Here is a 17,195-nt window from a genome sequence, read left to right as displayed (position 1 = left end):
ACACCTGTTTTAATTTTGTTTTCAGCCCCGGGTTTTGGACCTTCCCAGTTTGGTGGAGGCAGGATGGAGTCAAATGCTTTGTTGAGACATTCACTTCAGAATATGTTTGGGACACACACACACATAGACATACACACTGGCTCGTTCACCTGCATGCTGGCTCTCTAGTTTTTGGGGTTAGGTAGCGGTAGCGGTAGCTTAGCTCAGACTGCGATCAGATCTCAAGATTTGGGTCGATTGCTGTTATTGTTTTGGTTGGCTCCGTGCCGGTTTCGTGTTTTGTTTGTGGTTTTTTGTTGCAGATTTCCAGTGCTTGACGTGTGTTTCCGTGTGTTCCTGCTTCCTGGATTGGCAGTGGATGTCGTCAACCGCCCCCCCCCCAAAAAAAAAAAAAAATCACTGGGTTTGTATGTGTATATTTATGTATGTGTACGCATATGTATGCGTATATATATGTGTATATATATTAAATATAGTAATAATGCACATATATATACTTTTGGTTTCTACCGTCATCAACCATTAATATGTGTGCAGACAAGGAGAAAAAAAAAAGAAAAAAAAAAAAAAAGAAGATGTTTGGGATTTGTTAAAGATCAATAATATCTAAATGTGTGGAAGTCGGGGTTAATCCAGAACATTACGCTTTTTGCTTTGCTCCTCATTTTTGCAGGGATCAAACCTCTTCATGTATTTAATTGAAAGCTCATTTTTAGATGTGCCGTTAACCAGCAATTAAACATGTTTAATGTAAAAAGGAGGAAAATAGGAGGACAAAGAAAGTTGGTTTCGTACCTTCTTCATACATTAAAATTAATGCAGGTAGTCCAAAATGAGCAGTGTGCTTGCTGATGCTAAATAAGTAAAGATGTGAAAGACAAACACGCGACAAGCAGAGCTCCTTAAAATGTTAGTTGGGGAAGTGCTGCCAGCAGCTTCCCGCTGAGAGGCAGCGGTGCTTTGGACTCGATCCGGAGCTCCACTTGGACCCGGGCCCAGATTCTCCTGCCAGGTTATACAGAGGAAAGATCTCATGAGGACTCAGTCCTTCCTGTCCTCCTTTATATCTGCTGCCACGGCGGCGGAGAGGGAACCTCCCACCCCGCACTCGCCGCTGCAGCTGTCTGTCGCTTTGTTGTCCTGTTTTCCATTTTCAGAGGGCAAACATTACGACATAAATGTTGAACAACGGAAGACAAAGCTGCGGCCACTAAACATGCAGTTTCATCGCAGCCGATTTTCAATGTGGGACACTTTACCCAAGCTTGCCGTTTTATACATGAACCGCTCTAATAAAGAAAAGAGAAAACAATTATGCATGAGCAATTACAGCAAAGTCTTGGAGATGAGAGAAATTTAAATATTTGATGTTAGAAATGACATTATCTTAACTTTTAGCTGAGAAGAAGCAGTTTTATTGAGCAGCACGTTACTGCTGTTTGCGAGCAGTTTTGTAGCAATTAGGTCTAATCAAGTCTGATAATGAAAACTTAGACGCTAGGAAAACTATATAACTATGTTTGTGAATGTTTTCATAACAACCTTCACAGCTTGCAAAGCTTTTGCTGCACTATGTTTATATGGAGGTAGTTTGTGATTTATCGTCTTTCGGGCCAGCCCTGTCGTTTTCCTAATCCTAACCAGTTTAGTTTTAAATACCTAAACTTAAAAAAAGTGATTCAGGTGCCTAAACTTAACAAAAGAAAAGTAAATATTTAAAGTCTTGAATTTACCCTTTGTCAAGCCCCGCCCTGTTGGACAAAACTGTCGTCTCTCCGTCCACTTCCATTGTAAAAACAGAGTTTTACATCACTTTATATCCAATTATTGTACCAAAGAAAATCAACAGCAATTAGATATAAATAAAAAGGAACACTCCGGGTACCGTGGAGTGAATTTGAAAAACTGAGGTTTTTTTTGCAAAAACAAGATATTTTGATTAGTTTAGCTGATAGCACGGTGGAAGGGTTGAACTGGTTTTGGGATGATTTTGGTTTTGGTTTTGGGATGAAATGTATTCCTGTGATTCTCTCTGTGTAGCAGGTGCCCCAAGCACACCGCTTAACCATTTTAAGATGAATAAATAAAAGGCTTTCGTGGTTGTAGCTATGGGTTGTAGCTGCTGCCGAGCTAACTTTGCTTTGGCAGTACGGATCAGATTTCTGCCAGTTTGGGGATAAAAATACCCTGCACCCTCATTACACTGTGTGCAGTGTGTTCCTGAAGTGTTCCTTTTACTAATACAAAGAATAATCCAGTTATTAAAGCAAGTAAAAACTACGCTTTTTCCATTGATGTGAACGAGAATATCTAGTTGGACAGTTTTGTCCAACTGGATATTCTGAACCGGATGTAGCAACAGAGAATGATTTTTCTGGTTGGTCAGTCAGGGACCAATCAGAAGGCTAAAGGGTCAATTGGTTTAGGCCGCGTTCAGACTGCAGGCAAATCTGATTCATATCTGATTCCTTCTCATATCCGATTTTCAGGACTGACTGTCCACACTGTTTTTAGCAAGTGTCCAAATCGGATCTGGCTCTGTTCAGACTGGGCCACATGATTGACTGATCTGACGGGTTGCCGTAGCAACGACGTCGGAGCGGAGGCGTCACCCAGCGCGTGTATTGTGTGAAGTCATGTAATTGCGACATCAAAAACAATAAATAAACAATATGGAGCCAGCTCACATGCTGTTCCATACCTGTAAAGCTGGGCATACACTGTGCAATATTTTAAATCGTTTGACACTGCCCCATCTCACTCTAATCCTCCCGTCGGACCTCTGTTACTGGAACTCGAGGCTGGTTTTGGGGCAAAACGTGCGTCCTGCCCACCCGATCAAAGGTTATGGGGATCCTTTATTTTTTTATAATTTTATTTTTTTATATAGGCTATATATAAAAAAATATATATATCTGTACCGTTCCTGATTGGGTCGGCACTGCGCATCATTTTTAGACATAACAATGAACGCATACCGCATGTGTCTCGGCGGAGGGACCCGACGTCCCAGCAAAATGAGAAACAGAGAAAAGTGTTCAGAACAAAACCACCAGCAAACTAACAAACCAACCAACAAAGCTCAGAGTTAACAAAACGAACCAGCAATGAACAACTGGCAGCCCCGCTCCATAACCTCTCCTCTGATGAGCTGACGGGCTGCAGGTTCAGGCTCACAGCGCGACTGAAGGCTGATTTATGGTTCCGCGTTACACCAACGCAGACCTACGGCGTAGGGTACGCAGCGACCGTACGTGGAAATGCAGTCTTATGCATTGTACATGCTCTCTGTGAAAGGATGAGCAGCTCCACAACTGGAAATGGGCGGGTGGTTTGGAGCGTCTGGGACAGTCATATCCGATCTGAGTGTTTGGAGCTGTTCAGACTGAGACGCATCTGCCCAAATGCGATATGGATCGGATATGAAACTACCTCCTGGAGGTGGTTTCCATCTGGTTTGCAAAAATCGGATCTCATGCGGTTTGGGACTGTTCAGACTTCAAAAGAGTCATCCAGTTTCAATCTGGATGGGCTAAAAATCGGATATTTGCCTGCAATCTGAACCCGGCCTTAGGCTCTCTTTAATAACTAATACATGTTTGTTTCCATGACAACATCCTTTAGTTCTCGACAGCTATATTTGGCTATAGATAATGGATGAACTGCTGTGTATAAACACTTGTGAACAGAAAACACTGAAGTCATTTTTGATGTTTTACTTCTCTGTTTTAGTTCCACCGTATCGTGTTAAAATTTCAAAAAATGCTTCAAAGCAGCCTGAGGGATGTCTGAGGTTCTCTTTAAATGATCTTTACTTACAAACACCAGTTTTTGTGCAGAAGAGAGCTTTTGTGTGCAGGTATTTGTTTGTCTGGCCTCTGGGATGTAAAAGTAGATGTGTCTCAGGTGCTGAATGCACAATCAGGGTTCAACTAGGTTTTAATCATTTTTAACCTACCTTACAAAAAACAAAAGAGGATATAGATTAGCAGCTACAACTGATGCATTTTTGGGAGCTGACTGACATGACAATCAATTTTTTATTAGAAAAAAAAAAAACTAAATTCAAAATCAATCATTAAGCCTAAAGGGTCTGCTGTCTGAGCTGGACTGGGAAATGTCTCATTTTTCTCCTCCTATTTCATGTTTGTTTGCCATTTGTTTGCAATTTTCTCTACCTTGGAAAGCCTTTTACTCCTGCCCTTCATTCTCTTCTGTCACTTCTTTCACCTCCAGTCTGGCCCTCGGCAGGAGGGTCCCCCCTTATGAGCCTGGTCCTGCTCAAGGTTTCTTCCCTCCTAAAGGGGAGTTTTTCCTTGCCACTGTTTGGCTTAAGGTTTTTCTCCCACTAGGGGAGTTTTTTACCTGCCATTGTTTATGTAGTAACTGCTCGGGGGTCATGTTCTGGGTATGGGTCTCTGTAAAGCGTCTAGAGACAACTCTGTTGTATTAGACGCTATATAAATAAAATTGAATTAAATTGAATCTTTTCAAAGCACCTTTTGTAACTTGGTTACACTAAATATTTATCATATTTCAGTACCTGGACTGCAACTCTTTACAAATGTAAACTGCACAGAAATCAAAATGAAAGATATTCTGTTGTAATAGTGCTGGTTTAGGCTTAGGTCTGGTAAGGTTCAAGTTTATTATCATTAATAATAAATAAAATAAAAACCTATCACGTACCATAGTTCAGTGATTCTTAACCATAGGGCCGCGGCCCACACTTGGGCCGCGAGCGCCACCTAGTGGGCCGCGAAAAAAATTCTGTTTTGTACGTTTGGGCCGCGGGGGCCGCGGGACTGCATCCCGACCATGTGGTGGCGCTAATGCATTAGTCAGTTGTTACTGACTGCCAGCCGGTGGAGGAGGGAACCAAGAGGAAGAAGCGGGGGAGAATAATGCCGCGGCACGTTCCATTTACCTCGGACACTCATCTAGCTGCACGTGTACTATTAAGGCCTGTATTTACGGAGAAAATCCTTTGTTTTGCACAAAATAGGTTTAAATCCGCCAGGATAAGGGATCGTTTACTTGGTCTGCGCTCAGAGTCGGCTTGGATCTGCCAGTATCAGGGATTGATTACTTGGTCTGCGCCCAGCAACGGGGAGAGCGAGCGCGGCGTGATCCTTTATTTTTATATTCTCCATCGTGGACACAACTAAGCCCAAAGTCCGAAACAGACTCAGAGCAAAGCTGGAGGCTACTCTGAGAGTGAGCCTTTCCCCCATTCCACCCAGACTGGACCTGATTGTGTCTCAGAGGCCCAAGTTTCTCATTAAGAGCTGCAGATAAAAAGGAAATTGTATTTTTTTTTTAAATGTGTATATGAAAGAAAATAAAGATTCTTCTGTTTCTGCTATGCACAAATATAGTTTCATTTGCACTTTATTTCAATTTTATTTACAGTTTATTTAATTTAAAAACATTATTTTGAATGTATTTATTTTACTTTTTATTAATAATAATGGCTTGGTTTTATATAGCGCCCTTCAAGGCACCCAGAGCGCTTTTTACAGAGATCATTATTCATTCCTACACATTCTCACCGGTGGTGGTAGCTACGTTTGTAGGTACAGCTGACCTGCAGACTGACAGAAGCGTCAGCCGGCCCCTCCGACCACCAACATTCAAAAACATTCACACGGGCAAGGTGGGTAAGGTGTCTTGCCCAAGGACACTACGACAGCAACTGGGACGTAGCGGGATTCGAACTGCCGACCTTCCGATCATTGTACGACCCGCTCTACTGCCATCCATTGATTGATTTATATGTATATATATTTTTTATTCTGAGTCCTTCCTTTTTTATTTAAGTAAAATCTAATTATCTTTTTTTATTAATAAGCCTGAACTGATTGATTTGTCCTAGTATAAATCAAGCTTGACATGTGCATGTTAACATTGACATGTTTCATAAAAGTCCGTGATGATCATTTTATTTGACAAGGTTTTTACTTGGGCCCTGGGCCGCTCTGTACTGAAAAAATTGGGCCTCGAGGTCAGAAAGGTTAAGAACCCCTGCCATAGTTTACCATTTTTTCCATGTTAGCACTAAAAGATAATTGTTAACATTTTAGTCGCATTAACAACTACAAGAACTTTACAAGTGAACGATGGAATAAATGTGTGTAATTTAATGAGCAAATTCTGTTTTGCACCAAACTGTGAAGCGTCCTCTGCGTTTTCAGTGAGGCGACCACAGACTGGATAACTGCTAAACCTTTAGAAAGACATTTAAAAGGTTAAAGTATGACCCCCGGTCACATATGAAGACTATGAGCCAAAAAGTTTGTAAAGTTGTGGATCTTGTGGGTTCAAGACAGTTTGATGAATGAGATTCATCATATTTGAGTTTCTCAGCACAAACTTTGCATCCAGACACTTTATAACGATTTAACATCAAAATGTTTATTTTATTTTGACTTCATTTACTTGATTTAACCTGGGTTACTTTCTGTAACCACCGTTCTACCCCAACCTCACTAATTATATCACTCGTTTTCTTAAGATTTCAAAAGAGTCAATAAAAAAATACTTGTTAAAAAAATAGGGAGGCATCAAGATGTTTCTCATGGATGAGGAGGCATAAACTAAGGCAAATAGATTTTATTTTGAGTTGCTGTTCCTAATCTTGAAAGTTATCTTCAAATATATAACTCTTGTAAGAGCTTAACATTTACATGGATTTCCAAGGAACCGGCTTCAGAAAATCCCCGTGTTTGAGTCTTGCATAGCTTCCTGGACCCCACCCCAGTAGTTTGATGGCTAAATAAAACTAAATAAAAAGTCTGTGAGAGCGAACATGAAAAGGGGATCAGAACTGGAGCTGGCTGAAGCAACAGCAAGTGTGAATACCTGGATGACAGAGTTCACCATCATCCCTCCATCCTTTACAGGTTTATTTGCTCTTGGTGGTTGATGCATTTCAGGAAGTATCTCTTGAACTCCTGATAATACTGAATCATGAGTTTATGGTTTGGAGCTACCAAGTTGGGTTTTTTCCCCGAAAAAATATGTTCCTTTAAGGGTGTCGGGTTTTTAGTAAAGTCTAAAATGAAGTTTCTTGTGAAGTTTTCATCCATCACATCTCTGACTGCAAAAATCTATATCCGTTGACTCACATAAATGTTAATACATTGTGATCAGACTAAATTAAGGCTTAACACATTGGGGAATAATTCTGATTAAAAATATTGACACTCATTTATAGATTTCACACTTAATCTCAGTGTTGCTTTGAGAAATTACAGATAATGAGTCAAATACATCAGTCAATCGTTCAATCCCCAATCGCACATCACACACAAGAAGCCAAGTTCAAGAGAATATGGACTGAATGTACAGAGGGATGTGATACTGTCTCCGGTAGTTAGTTACGACTCTTTCAAGGATACGAGAAATGTTTTCCTTTCTTGGCCAGATGCTTTTTATGCTACATGCAGTATCCGTCATTTTTATTACAAACTGCAGAAAGTGGACGGTGCACACCGAGCAATAACCTGTGATGCACATAACACAGGACATAAGTCAGATGTGGAGGTCATACCTCTCCCTAACATTTACAACAGGGAGAAAAGCATCTGGAGTGATATACTACGACCTGAATCTGCACCCGTACCTCCTGCGTGCCACCCGGGTGCTACTTACTTCTAAAAAATACCCAGTTTGAAGTGTCAATTATATTTCATTCTTGTCAGGTTCGAGTTTCCCCTCTGCAATCTGTGTGTTTAGCAATCTGTGTGATTTGCCGTTATGGACGCTGAGATTCAAGGCTTCGGTGCGTCTGCCGGGATCTGGCCAGCTCAATTTAAACTGAGTGCAAACTCTCTGCAGCAGCTTGGGAGACAAAACAGACGCAACATGGAAAATCACGGTGGTATATAACTCAAAATGAGATGTATCCTTGGTCATTATCTAAATTAAGATGTCCTTGTAACGAAGCTGTTTAATCAGAGGTTGCTTCATCGCGTTTACTCGGTTGATTGTTGCACATGACCGAGCAAATCAACGCTACAGTATACAGCACTTGACTCTTTCGGTGTGAGTGTTTACGCAAGTTTCTTAGCTTTTTTTCTTTATATTACTTAATTTCATTCTATTAGAGGTGTTTGGTCGAAGGCAAAGCAGTTTTTGGTGTGGTTGACTCTAGGGCTGGGGGATATATCGAGATTTTAATATATATTGATATATTTTTTCACTTTTTACGAGACAATATCGTTTATATCGATTAAAATATTTTTTTTAAATCTTTTTTTTAATTATTTTTATATAGCTTATTTTGTGACAAATTGACTTGAATGTTTTATTTGAGATTTGCACAAATGTTTTGTTATTTGCAAAACTGTCAACCTCAGTGGAAAAGTCTGCCTGTTACTGTCTACATTGTATTAATTGCACAGTGTATTTTAATTTAATTATTAATATTATTATTATTATTATTATTATTATATTATTATTAATATTATTTAATATAATGTTATGCAGGAAAGGGATATTTGTTTTATTTTATTCAAGAAGCATTTTTATTCTATATAAGCAGGCAGTTTATTTTTATTTCATTTGTTTTATACATTTTGATATTGTTCAGACCTCTGTTAATAAATGTACCTGTGTGACATTTGGCACGAGGCTTTGTATTAAAACTGACTGTTTTTTTAAGGGTTTGCCTCAGAAAAAATTAAGCTAACAGAGATGCTATGCTATAATGCTTTGGGGGAAACCCCAATTATGGCACAGAAAAAATATCGATATATATCGAGTATCGCCATTCAGCTAGAAAATATCGAGATATGACTTTTGGTCCATATCGCCCAGCCCTAGTTGACTCATTGACTGACTCACCAAATGTCTGAATTGACACAAAAAGCTTTGCAGTTTTGCACCAAGGACTTTTGCTGATGCGCATTAGAGAGGACATTTTCAGCCCTGTTTTTGGAACTACTTTAGCTCTTAATCAAATGTTTAAGACGAATTTTGTTCAAACTGCCATGAGATTCAGTATGACAGCCCCTTTTTCAACCATCCAACCAACATCCCGTCTTCCTACACAAACTACTACTGCAAACCCGCGGGGTTTGTCTCTTTTGAAGAAATCCCCGTTTGAGAAAGGTGCATGTCATGTTTTCCCCTAGAAGCTTTCTGTAGTTACTTTTGCGAGGAAAGAGCCGCAGACGCATTTTCTCAGCATGTGTCCTTGTCTGCACTTGTGTTCTTCTGGTGAAACATCATGAGCTGCAGCCAAAGTTCTGATCTAGTTAAAAGTCTGCATCTGCACGAGTACGGTCAAAATCCCCAGATGGGTTCTTGCAGATGCCTCCAGTGGAGACGCGTGGAGACTTCAAACGGCAGAGTGTCCCAGAATGCATTTTGCCTCAACAAGCAGCATATCAGAAGAGAAAAGGAGTAAAAGCAAAAGTTAGACTTTTTTTGTGTAACAGCATGTGGTTTTGTAATGTTTCCATGTTAGGGTGTGTTTCTTCTGGCTTAAAATGTGTGGTGTGTTATCAAAAGCTTATGTGGAAGTTTCCCCCATCATTCTTTGAATTTCTTCCCACTTTGCTTCTGTTAACTATTTATAACACGGCTTAAAACGCAGAAGCAACAAAAAAACCACATCACACCAAGCAATGGTTGTAAACAACATTTTTACATATACATGTCTGCAAGCATTGTTTGATGTTGGATTACCTGAGTTACATTAGCATTGATGCTCAGATTTTACATTTATATCACATGTCCGTGTACATTTATCATGTACATAATTCAATCATCCAGTGTTTATAATGCAATACGAATAAAACACTGTGCATATAGTGAATGTATTCTTGATTTTTCGTGCAGTTTCATAAGCTGCTGGCAGTAGCTAGATATGAAATAAAGATGGGAAATGTGGTTCATTATATACTGTTGTGAGTCTGTGATGTCGCAGTTGAGTTATTTCCTCCCTTAATACAGTTTGGAGACCAAAAAAGATGGAAATAAACGTCAAAAGCACCAACGACTGTCTGACAGTGATTTTTATTATTTTTAGAAACGTATATATTTGTTTGCAATTTAGGTCCAGGTATCCGTTAAGGAATATCTGGACAGCCAACACCATAATACCCCTTTTTTTCCCCCTCAGAATGTAAATTAAGATAGTTTTTGTTTCAGAGAAGCATTAAATAGCGTGCAGGCTTCTTTGATGTAGAAAACAAAGTAAAAGGGAGCTGGTGTAAAAATCCATAATGCACTGTTTGCTCAAAGCATCGTGCAACGTTGGGAGTTTTAGGAACTTCCTCCTTTCAAGCAAATATTAGACCGCTAACCAATATGCACTTGCTAAGGCACCAACCAATTTTATGTACTCACTAAAAAGATTAAAGAAAATAAAAAAACAGACAGAAGTGAGGTAAATTAAATGTCCAACTTGAAACCAGACTGTCCTTATATTCCCTCTGCTCTGCACCTTCCTGGCGACTAAGAAACGGGCCGGAAACACAAAGGACACGACGAGACGGTCTTTTAAAATACACAAAGGTGAAGGTTGCTACTGTCCATCATCGCACAATTTCTCTATTATACATTAGGTAGGAGGAAATAAGAATTTACATAAGCACTAGACGGCAGCGTAGTGAATAATGGGAACACGATCTCGTCTTCGCTGACCTGTTATTGAAAAAAGTGAAGGTTCCTGTTGTACATCAACTTGTGTCCCAGTTGAAATGAACAAAATCTACCCTGCGTCTCAGAGACCCGACTCAGTCTTCTCGCTCCTTCCGTTCCCTCTGTAGAAATACTTTTTCTCTGTTTCAGACGTGTTCTGGGTTAGTTTAAACTGTTTACAGCTACAGAAATAACACCCGAGGGAAATTATGGGGTGCGGCAGCTATCAGACAGAAATTGAATGCATGGAAGATTATTCAGATCCACTTCGTGGTGTAATGATGAGCATCTTGAGTGGAGATGCTGCCAGTCAAAGGGAAGCACATCAAATCAAATCAGAGTGCTCCCATTTAATTGTTCGACAAAGAGGAGAGACGACCGCGTTTCCTCTCGTGCTTACAAATGGCCATCCTGTTCGGCAGCAGATGCGTGTTTACGAGCTATTACATGAGGTCGTGCTTTGTCACTGGGACCCCGACCGTGGACGCACCACAGTTGGCCTCTATTAGTAACGTGCTAATTGGCTATAATTGATCTCTGTTGCTTATTAGTAATGACTCACCAGACACGTCTGAGTGGCAGATAAAATGATGTGGTCTGAAGATTTGGGAAAGACGAAATATTTCAGGTCACTCTTTAGACAACGACAACCAACTGGTTGTCATTGGTTGGAACTAAAGGGTTGCAATTGACCCTTTGTCAGCCTTCTGATTGGTCCCTGACTTTAACTTTGTATTAGTAAAAAGGAAAACAGTTGGGAACACACTGCACACAGTGAGGGTGCAGCATATTTTTTTATCCCCAATCTGAAAGAAATCTGCTGCCAAAACAAAGTCGGCTCGGCAGCAGGCTACAACCGTGAAATTAGCTAAGTTGGCGGCCGCAACATAGCTAATAGAGGGAATGACGTCACAGATGCGACTTCACAGCGGGTTACGCCCACTGAGTGTCAGAAAGACTGAGTGGCAGAAAGACTGAGTGGCAGAAAGACTGAGTGGCAGCGTAAACTTCCAGTTTGAGCAACTCAAAAACATCTAAAATGGGAAAGAGCTGTTGTGTGATCGACTGTACTCATAGATTTAGCAAGAAATCGGAGTTATCATCTTACAGACTGCCGAAAAATAAGCTTAAGAGACACAAATGGATCGCTGCAATTCACAGAAAAAACTGGATTCCAGGCACCGAAACGTGGATTTGCGGTTCCCATTTTGTAATGTTGGATTTTTGGGTAGCTAACATTAAACGGTCAAATCATAAAGTTCGGTGTCCTCATCACTTTAAATTCACCAACAAATCTTGCCTTGAAGTAGAACCAAGCGTCAAGACTTTTGTAAGCCTTCAAGCTTTGCTTCGTGTATTTCCCCGGCGTAGAAATTAAGTACATATAAATATCAGGAAACTGGATTCGTGGCTAAATATTAATGTCCATGGACCACTGGTTCTTGGTAACTGTACCAAATATTAATGTCCATGGACCACTGGTTCTTGGTAACTGTACCAAATATTAATGTCCATGGACCACTGGTTCTTGGTAACTGTACCAAATATTAATGTCCATGGACCACTGGTTCTTGGTAACTGTACCAAATATTAATGTCCATGGACCACTGGTTCTTGGGGTAACTGTACGGGTCACTGTCAAGTCCAACTGCCTTTAATTTAAGCCCATAATTGGCTGTTATCCCGTCTTCTCCACTAGTTGTAGCTGTTTTTGCTGGATGTTTTGCCACCCAGTGCGAGTAAGGGAGCGTGGTCCAGTGGGGAAGTGACGTCAATGCAAACTCTCTATTCAACCTTTCCACTGTGCTATCAGCTAAACTAATCAAAAGATCTCGGTTTTGTCGCCTAAAACCCTTGGTTTTTTTAACTCACTACACGGTACCCGAAGCGTTCCTTTTATTTATATCTAGTTGCTGTTGATTTTCTTTGGTACGTTAATTAAAAATAAAGTGATTTAAAACCCAATTCTTACAATGGGAGTGGACGCAAGACATGACAGTTTTGTCCGACCTACAGTAGCAACAGGGGCGGGGCTCGACAAAAGGTCAATTGTGTCCTACAGTCAAGACACAAGAAAAGATCGCCCCCAACTGGCACTTCAACGACCGAGATCACGGGAACGCTCCCAACTCAAGCAAGACTCCAATTTGCCTTCCAATTCCAGAAATTTGTCTTGAGATTACGAGGCCAGTAAAACTATAATTCAAACTATCATTTTGTATTTCTGAACTGCTTAGTAAACCCAACACTATGCAGCCATCTTATTAACATGGCAGATTAATAATTAGTAATATTTGTGAAGCCACCGCCATGGAATATATGATCCTCATGTAACTCTGTCCAACGGTATCACTTCTCACCACATGGAGGTATTTTTTTCAGAACAGCCACTGACGATACTATGGTGATGAGTCAGCCGGCATGTCTCGTAATACCACTTTAACCCACTAGAGGTGCACTTTGTTGTGTCTTAAGTCAGCCACATGAAGGTTTCTGTGATAGGCTGCCCCCCGGTGGTTGGAGGTGGTACTCCTACATAGAGTGACTCTACATTGATCCAACCAACGCTACACACAACTTGAATTATTGTGTATGTCAGCAAGCAAATTAGTTAAACTTTAAAGACTAATTTGTTGGTCAGGTAAATGTATGTTTTTATTACATCTACTACGCCAAATTGAAGTTATAGCAACTAATAAATAAATGACTATGTATTGTATATGAAGTTACCTACTATTTTTAAACACCTCTATCATCACGTACTACACTGTCTGGGGCATCGAACTTGTTGTGATAATCCATTATAGTTCATCCTCGATCGTAACTTTTTTGCAGCAAACAAACCTGAGCGAGGTAGAAAAGCATTTAGAAGCACATTTCAACCAAGAATACGTTGGCCTTCTTAATTTACATACAGAAATAATATGATAATGAAATATACTAATACAGTCCTATTCTCCTGTGTCATCCGTTCATTGACATCTCACTGTATACGCCCACTTTAAAACAGTTGGCTTCCTAGATGCCTGTCCGCCTTGAGGGGGAGGAACAGAAAAACACCCTCAATGGACACTGACTCAGTCTGCAGTCGAGTTACTGACTCAACCCCCTGAAGCCAACTGCTATACACAAAGCTGCAAAGATGTGGTCCAAAGGGGGGTTTTACACTGTAATCCTGTTGCATTTTTACAAAAGTATCTATCCATCCATCCAATAATTTACCTTTCCAAATTTATGTTAATATTCTGAGACCTCAGTGGAAAATTACACACTCGTAAGGCTCAGTCCACCCCCTTAAAATCAGCCACTCTGAACAAAACTGTTCTAATTGGATTTAGAAAGGTGCTGTGGTGCTTTATCCCTGTGGGTTTTGTTTGTTTTAGTTTTTTTTGTTAACAAAGCACAACAGATATCTAATTAGTACCTCAAGACTTGATATCAACACATAAAGGGAATTGTGTGTCTCAAGGCAAGGCAAGTTTATTTGTTTAGTACATTTCATGTACAAGACCATTCGAAGTGCTTTACATAAAAATTTATTAAAAAGGCATTAAAAAGTAAAAGAGTTTAAAAGCATAAATTAAAAACAGACATTTGTTAAAAATAATAAAACAAATAAGATGCAAGAAATAAAGGTTGTTGTGCATTGTGGATTTTCATCCTTGACTAAAACAAATGAGTTTCAGCAGCCCTGATGCATTCTGGGAGTTTGGTCCACAGGTGAGAAGCATAAAAGCTGAACACTTCCTCAACGTGTTTGGTTCTAACTCTGGGTACAGAAAGTAGGCGTGGCCCTGAGGGTTCTGGTTGGTTCATAATGGACCAGATCAGAGATGTACGTTGGTCCGAGAACATTCAGAGGTTTATAAACCAACAGCAGGATTTAACATCTGTTCTGGGACAGACAGGAAGCCAGTAAAGACCTAAGACCTGGAGTTATATGGTCCAGTCTCCTGGTCTCAGTGAGGACTCGGGTCTCTTGGTCTCAGTGAGGACTCTGGCAGCAGGTTCTGGACTAACTGCAGCTGGTTGATTGATGTTTGACAGGACCGTTTCTCCCGAGGACGGGGTGTTGGACGCTGAGGACCAGCCTCCTTCACCAGCTGTTTCAGGTGACTCAGGTGAAGCATAAGAGATAACTCCAGGCGGGGACTAGGGCAGCCTCACTTCAAGGTCACCGCTGGGCTATATAACTTATCCTCTTGTTTTTGTTGTTTTCTGTTGAGGCAGAGACTGTCTTCCCCCCAAAAATGTCTGCGGTCCGAGAAAAAAATTGTCAATAACATTGAAGGAGTAGGTGGTCCACACACCTGACAGCCGTTTGTTCAGGCTAAAGGACCTGCCGAATCGCTCGTCTCCTCGTATCTGTGGTAAAGGGGGCGCTAATAAGCACTTCAAGAGCCACTATTCATTGTATCATCGAGCTTCTTCAAGTCTCATTTTAGCACCTGAGACTGTTGTGATTCACAATATCATCTGACTGACATAATACGAGGATTTCACAGTTGGATGTGCAGCCAGAATTTTGCATGATTTTGTCCAATCTTTCGCAGCAGCATCTGTCACGGTTTTTAGGTTTATGTTCTTGTTTTATTTTGAAAGCCAGTGTCCTTGTGTTTTAGTTTTGTCTTGACTTCCCTTGTTCCCATCAGCCCTGATTGTTTGCACCTGTATCTCGTCAAGTCATATCTTTTCCCCTCGCTGCCTGCTGGTCCATGCTGATTTCCCCGACGTGTTTTGTCTGGTTTGGCCAAGTTTGGGCTCTTGTTTTTGCTGAATAAATCACTTTTGTTTTGGAATCTGGGTCCTAGACTCCAATTGTCAAGGTTGACATTCCCCCCAGCTTTCAGTTTCTGTCTTGCCCCGCCTGTGTCCCATCTGCCCTTTTTGTGTCTGCACCTGTGTCTCGTCATGTCTTGTTATCCCCTGTGTATATCTGGTCTTGTCATTCCCTTGTTCCCTGTCGGACCGTACTGTTTGTTCCCTCCATGTCTCCTGTGGTTTTTGGATTCCTGTTTTGTTTCAGTTTCTTGATCCTGCCAGCAGCGCTTTTGGTTTTTGTTTGTTTTTGAATAAATCCTGCTTTTTTTGAGAACTCCTGCCTCCGGCCTCCCTCTCTCCTGCGTTTGGGTCCACACCTTACCCCCAGACGTGACACCAATTGTGTTGGTGTTTTGGGGAGTATTTTTTTGTGTCTTGGCCTTAAATGTTTCCAGGTAACAGATACATCATGAACGCAATGTTACATGGCTCCACAGTGTAAAAGTCTAAAGACAATGCTCATTTAACGTATATGATTAAAATTTGTCTGCACTCTGTTGGTGTAATACTGACACAGGGTCCCATGATCCTGAATGAAGAACTGGATATAGATCTGGATGGATGGGTGCATTCCCAAAGAGTTATAGTTTCAACCTTGCGTTAGGTCCCTTTGCCAACATGTTTTTATTGGGGACATTACCTCGATATTGGCGGGTGACACCTAGAAACATTTATTTTCCACAGCATTGCCACTCACCCGTCGTTCCTTCTGTGGGTATGGACATTTCCCAGAAACTGATCACGAGCACCACAAGAAGTAGACCCCCTTTGCTTCCGACCTGCGCGTATCGCTCACTCATCCTGGAAGAAAGAGGAGAGATGTGGCATAAGAACAAGATAATTACACTGGGGCTGTAGAACAGGAAATATGACCTTTTTATGGAAAGTTTATGACACAATTTCCCGAGGTCTTAATGAAACGCCTGACATGTTTTGGTTAAAATACCGCAGGGAGACATTAGAAAAGCAGCTTTCTCAACTGTGTCTTCACATCCCTTACGCTTCTGGGGGGAGAGTTGGAGCTGGGTATCTTTTGGCCATTTTATTATATTTTCATTTATTTTTGAGGAATATATGTATATAGAAATGAAATAAAATAATGATAGTTTTTCAGGGTATTTTTATTTTTCATGATCAAAAAGAAAAAAGCTAAATTTGTGTAGATTTGTGTGTTGTGTGTATTGCTATGCATGCGGATGTATGTATAGATAGGTGTGTGCACATTTGGTATAGATTTATTTATTTTATGCACATCCAGGTAAAATAGATTCATATTTTTATATAAATTCATTTACAAGTGATTATTTATGTTCAAAATGTGTGTATATGCGTATAGATGCATAGATACATACTAGAGTTAACATTATACGATGGTTTTGACATGTCTGGTATAAATCAATACATTTTTTTTCTCTCATTTCTTTCTTTTCTTCAAGGTCTCAAAATATAAAATCAATGAAGAAACAAACCAACAAGAATTTACTTATTATTTTACTTCACTGAGATCCGGTTTGGTCTTACGAACCCTGCACTCCGAGATGACAAATTTTGAGTTAATGGAGGAGGAGGAGGAGGAGAAAAATAACATGTTTGAAGCAGAGGAGAAATATTTGTTGTTACTATATATGATTGCCGAGGAGATGGGGAAAAAACGAGTTTCAGGGTAAATTTCAGCGCCAGCCTAAACGCAGGTTTCTGCTTCCCAGCGTGAACCACGCCCACTT

The 17,195-nt window shown here is 40.4% G+C and overlaps 1 protein-coding gene across 1 annotated transcript in view; it reads right to left on the bottom strand.

The window, feature by feature from the left end:
• The window catches only part of LOC133424207 (chemokine-like protein TAFA-2), a 101,031-nt gene that overhangs the window by 25,812 nt on the left and 58,024 nt on the right, over nt 1-17,195 (bottom strand). The window contains exon 2 of the mRNA XM_061714665.1: nt 16,169-16,272. Coding sequence (XP_061570649.1) covers nt 16,169-16,271 — 103 coding nt within the window. The 5' untranslated portion in view covers nt 16,272. The remainder of the gene's footprint in view (nt 1-16,168; nt 16,273-17,195) is intronic.

Source organism: Cololabis saira, chromosome 23 (genome assembly GCF_033807715.1).
Source record: "Cololabis saira isolate AMF1-May2022 chromosome 23, fColSai1.1, whole genome shotgun sequence".
Classification (NCBI taxonomy): Eukaryota; Metazoa; Chordata; class Actinopteri; order Beloniformes; family Belonidae; genus Cololabis; species Cololabis saira.
The sequence above is the reverse complement of the archived record's forward strand: the minus strand, read 5'-3'. Positions and strand labels throughout refer to the sequence as shown.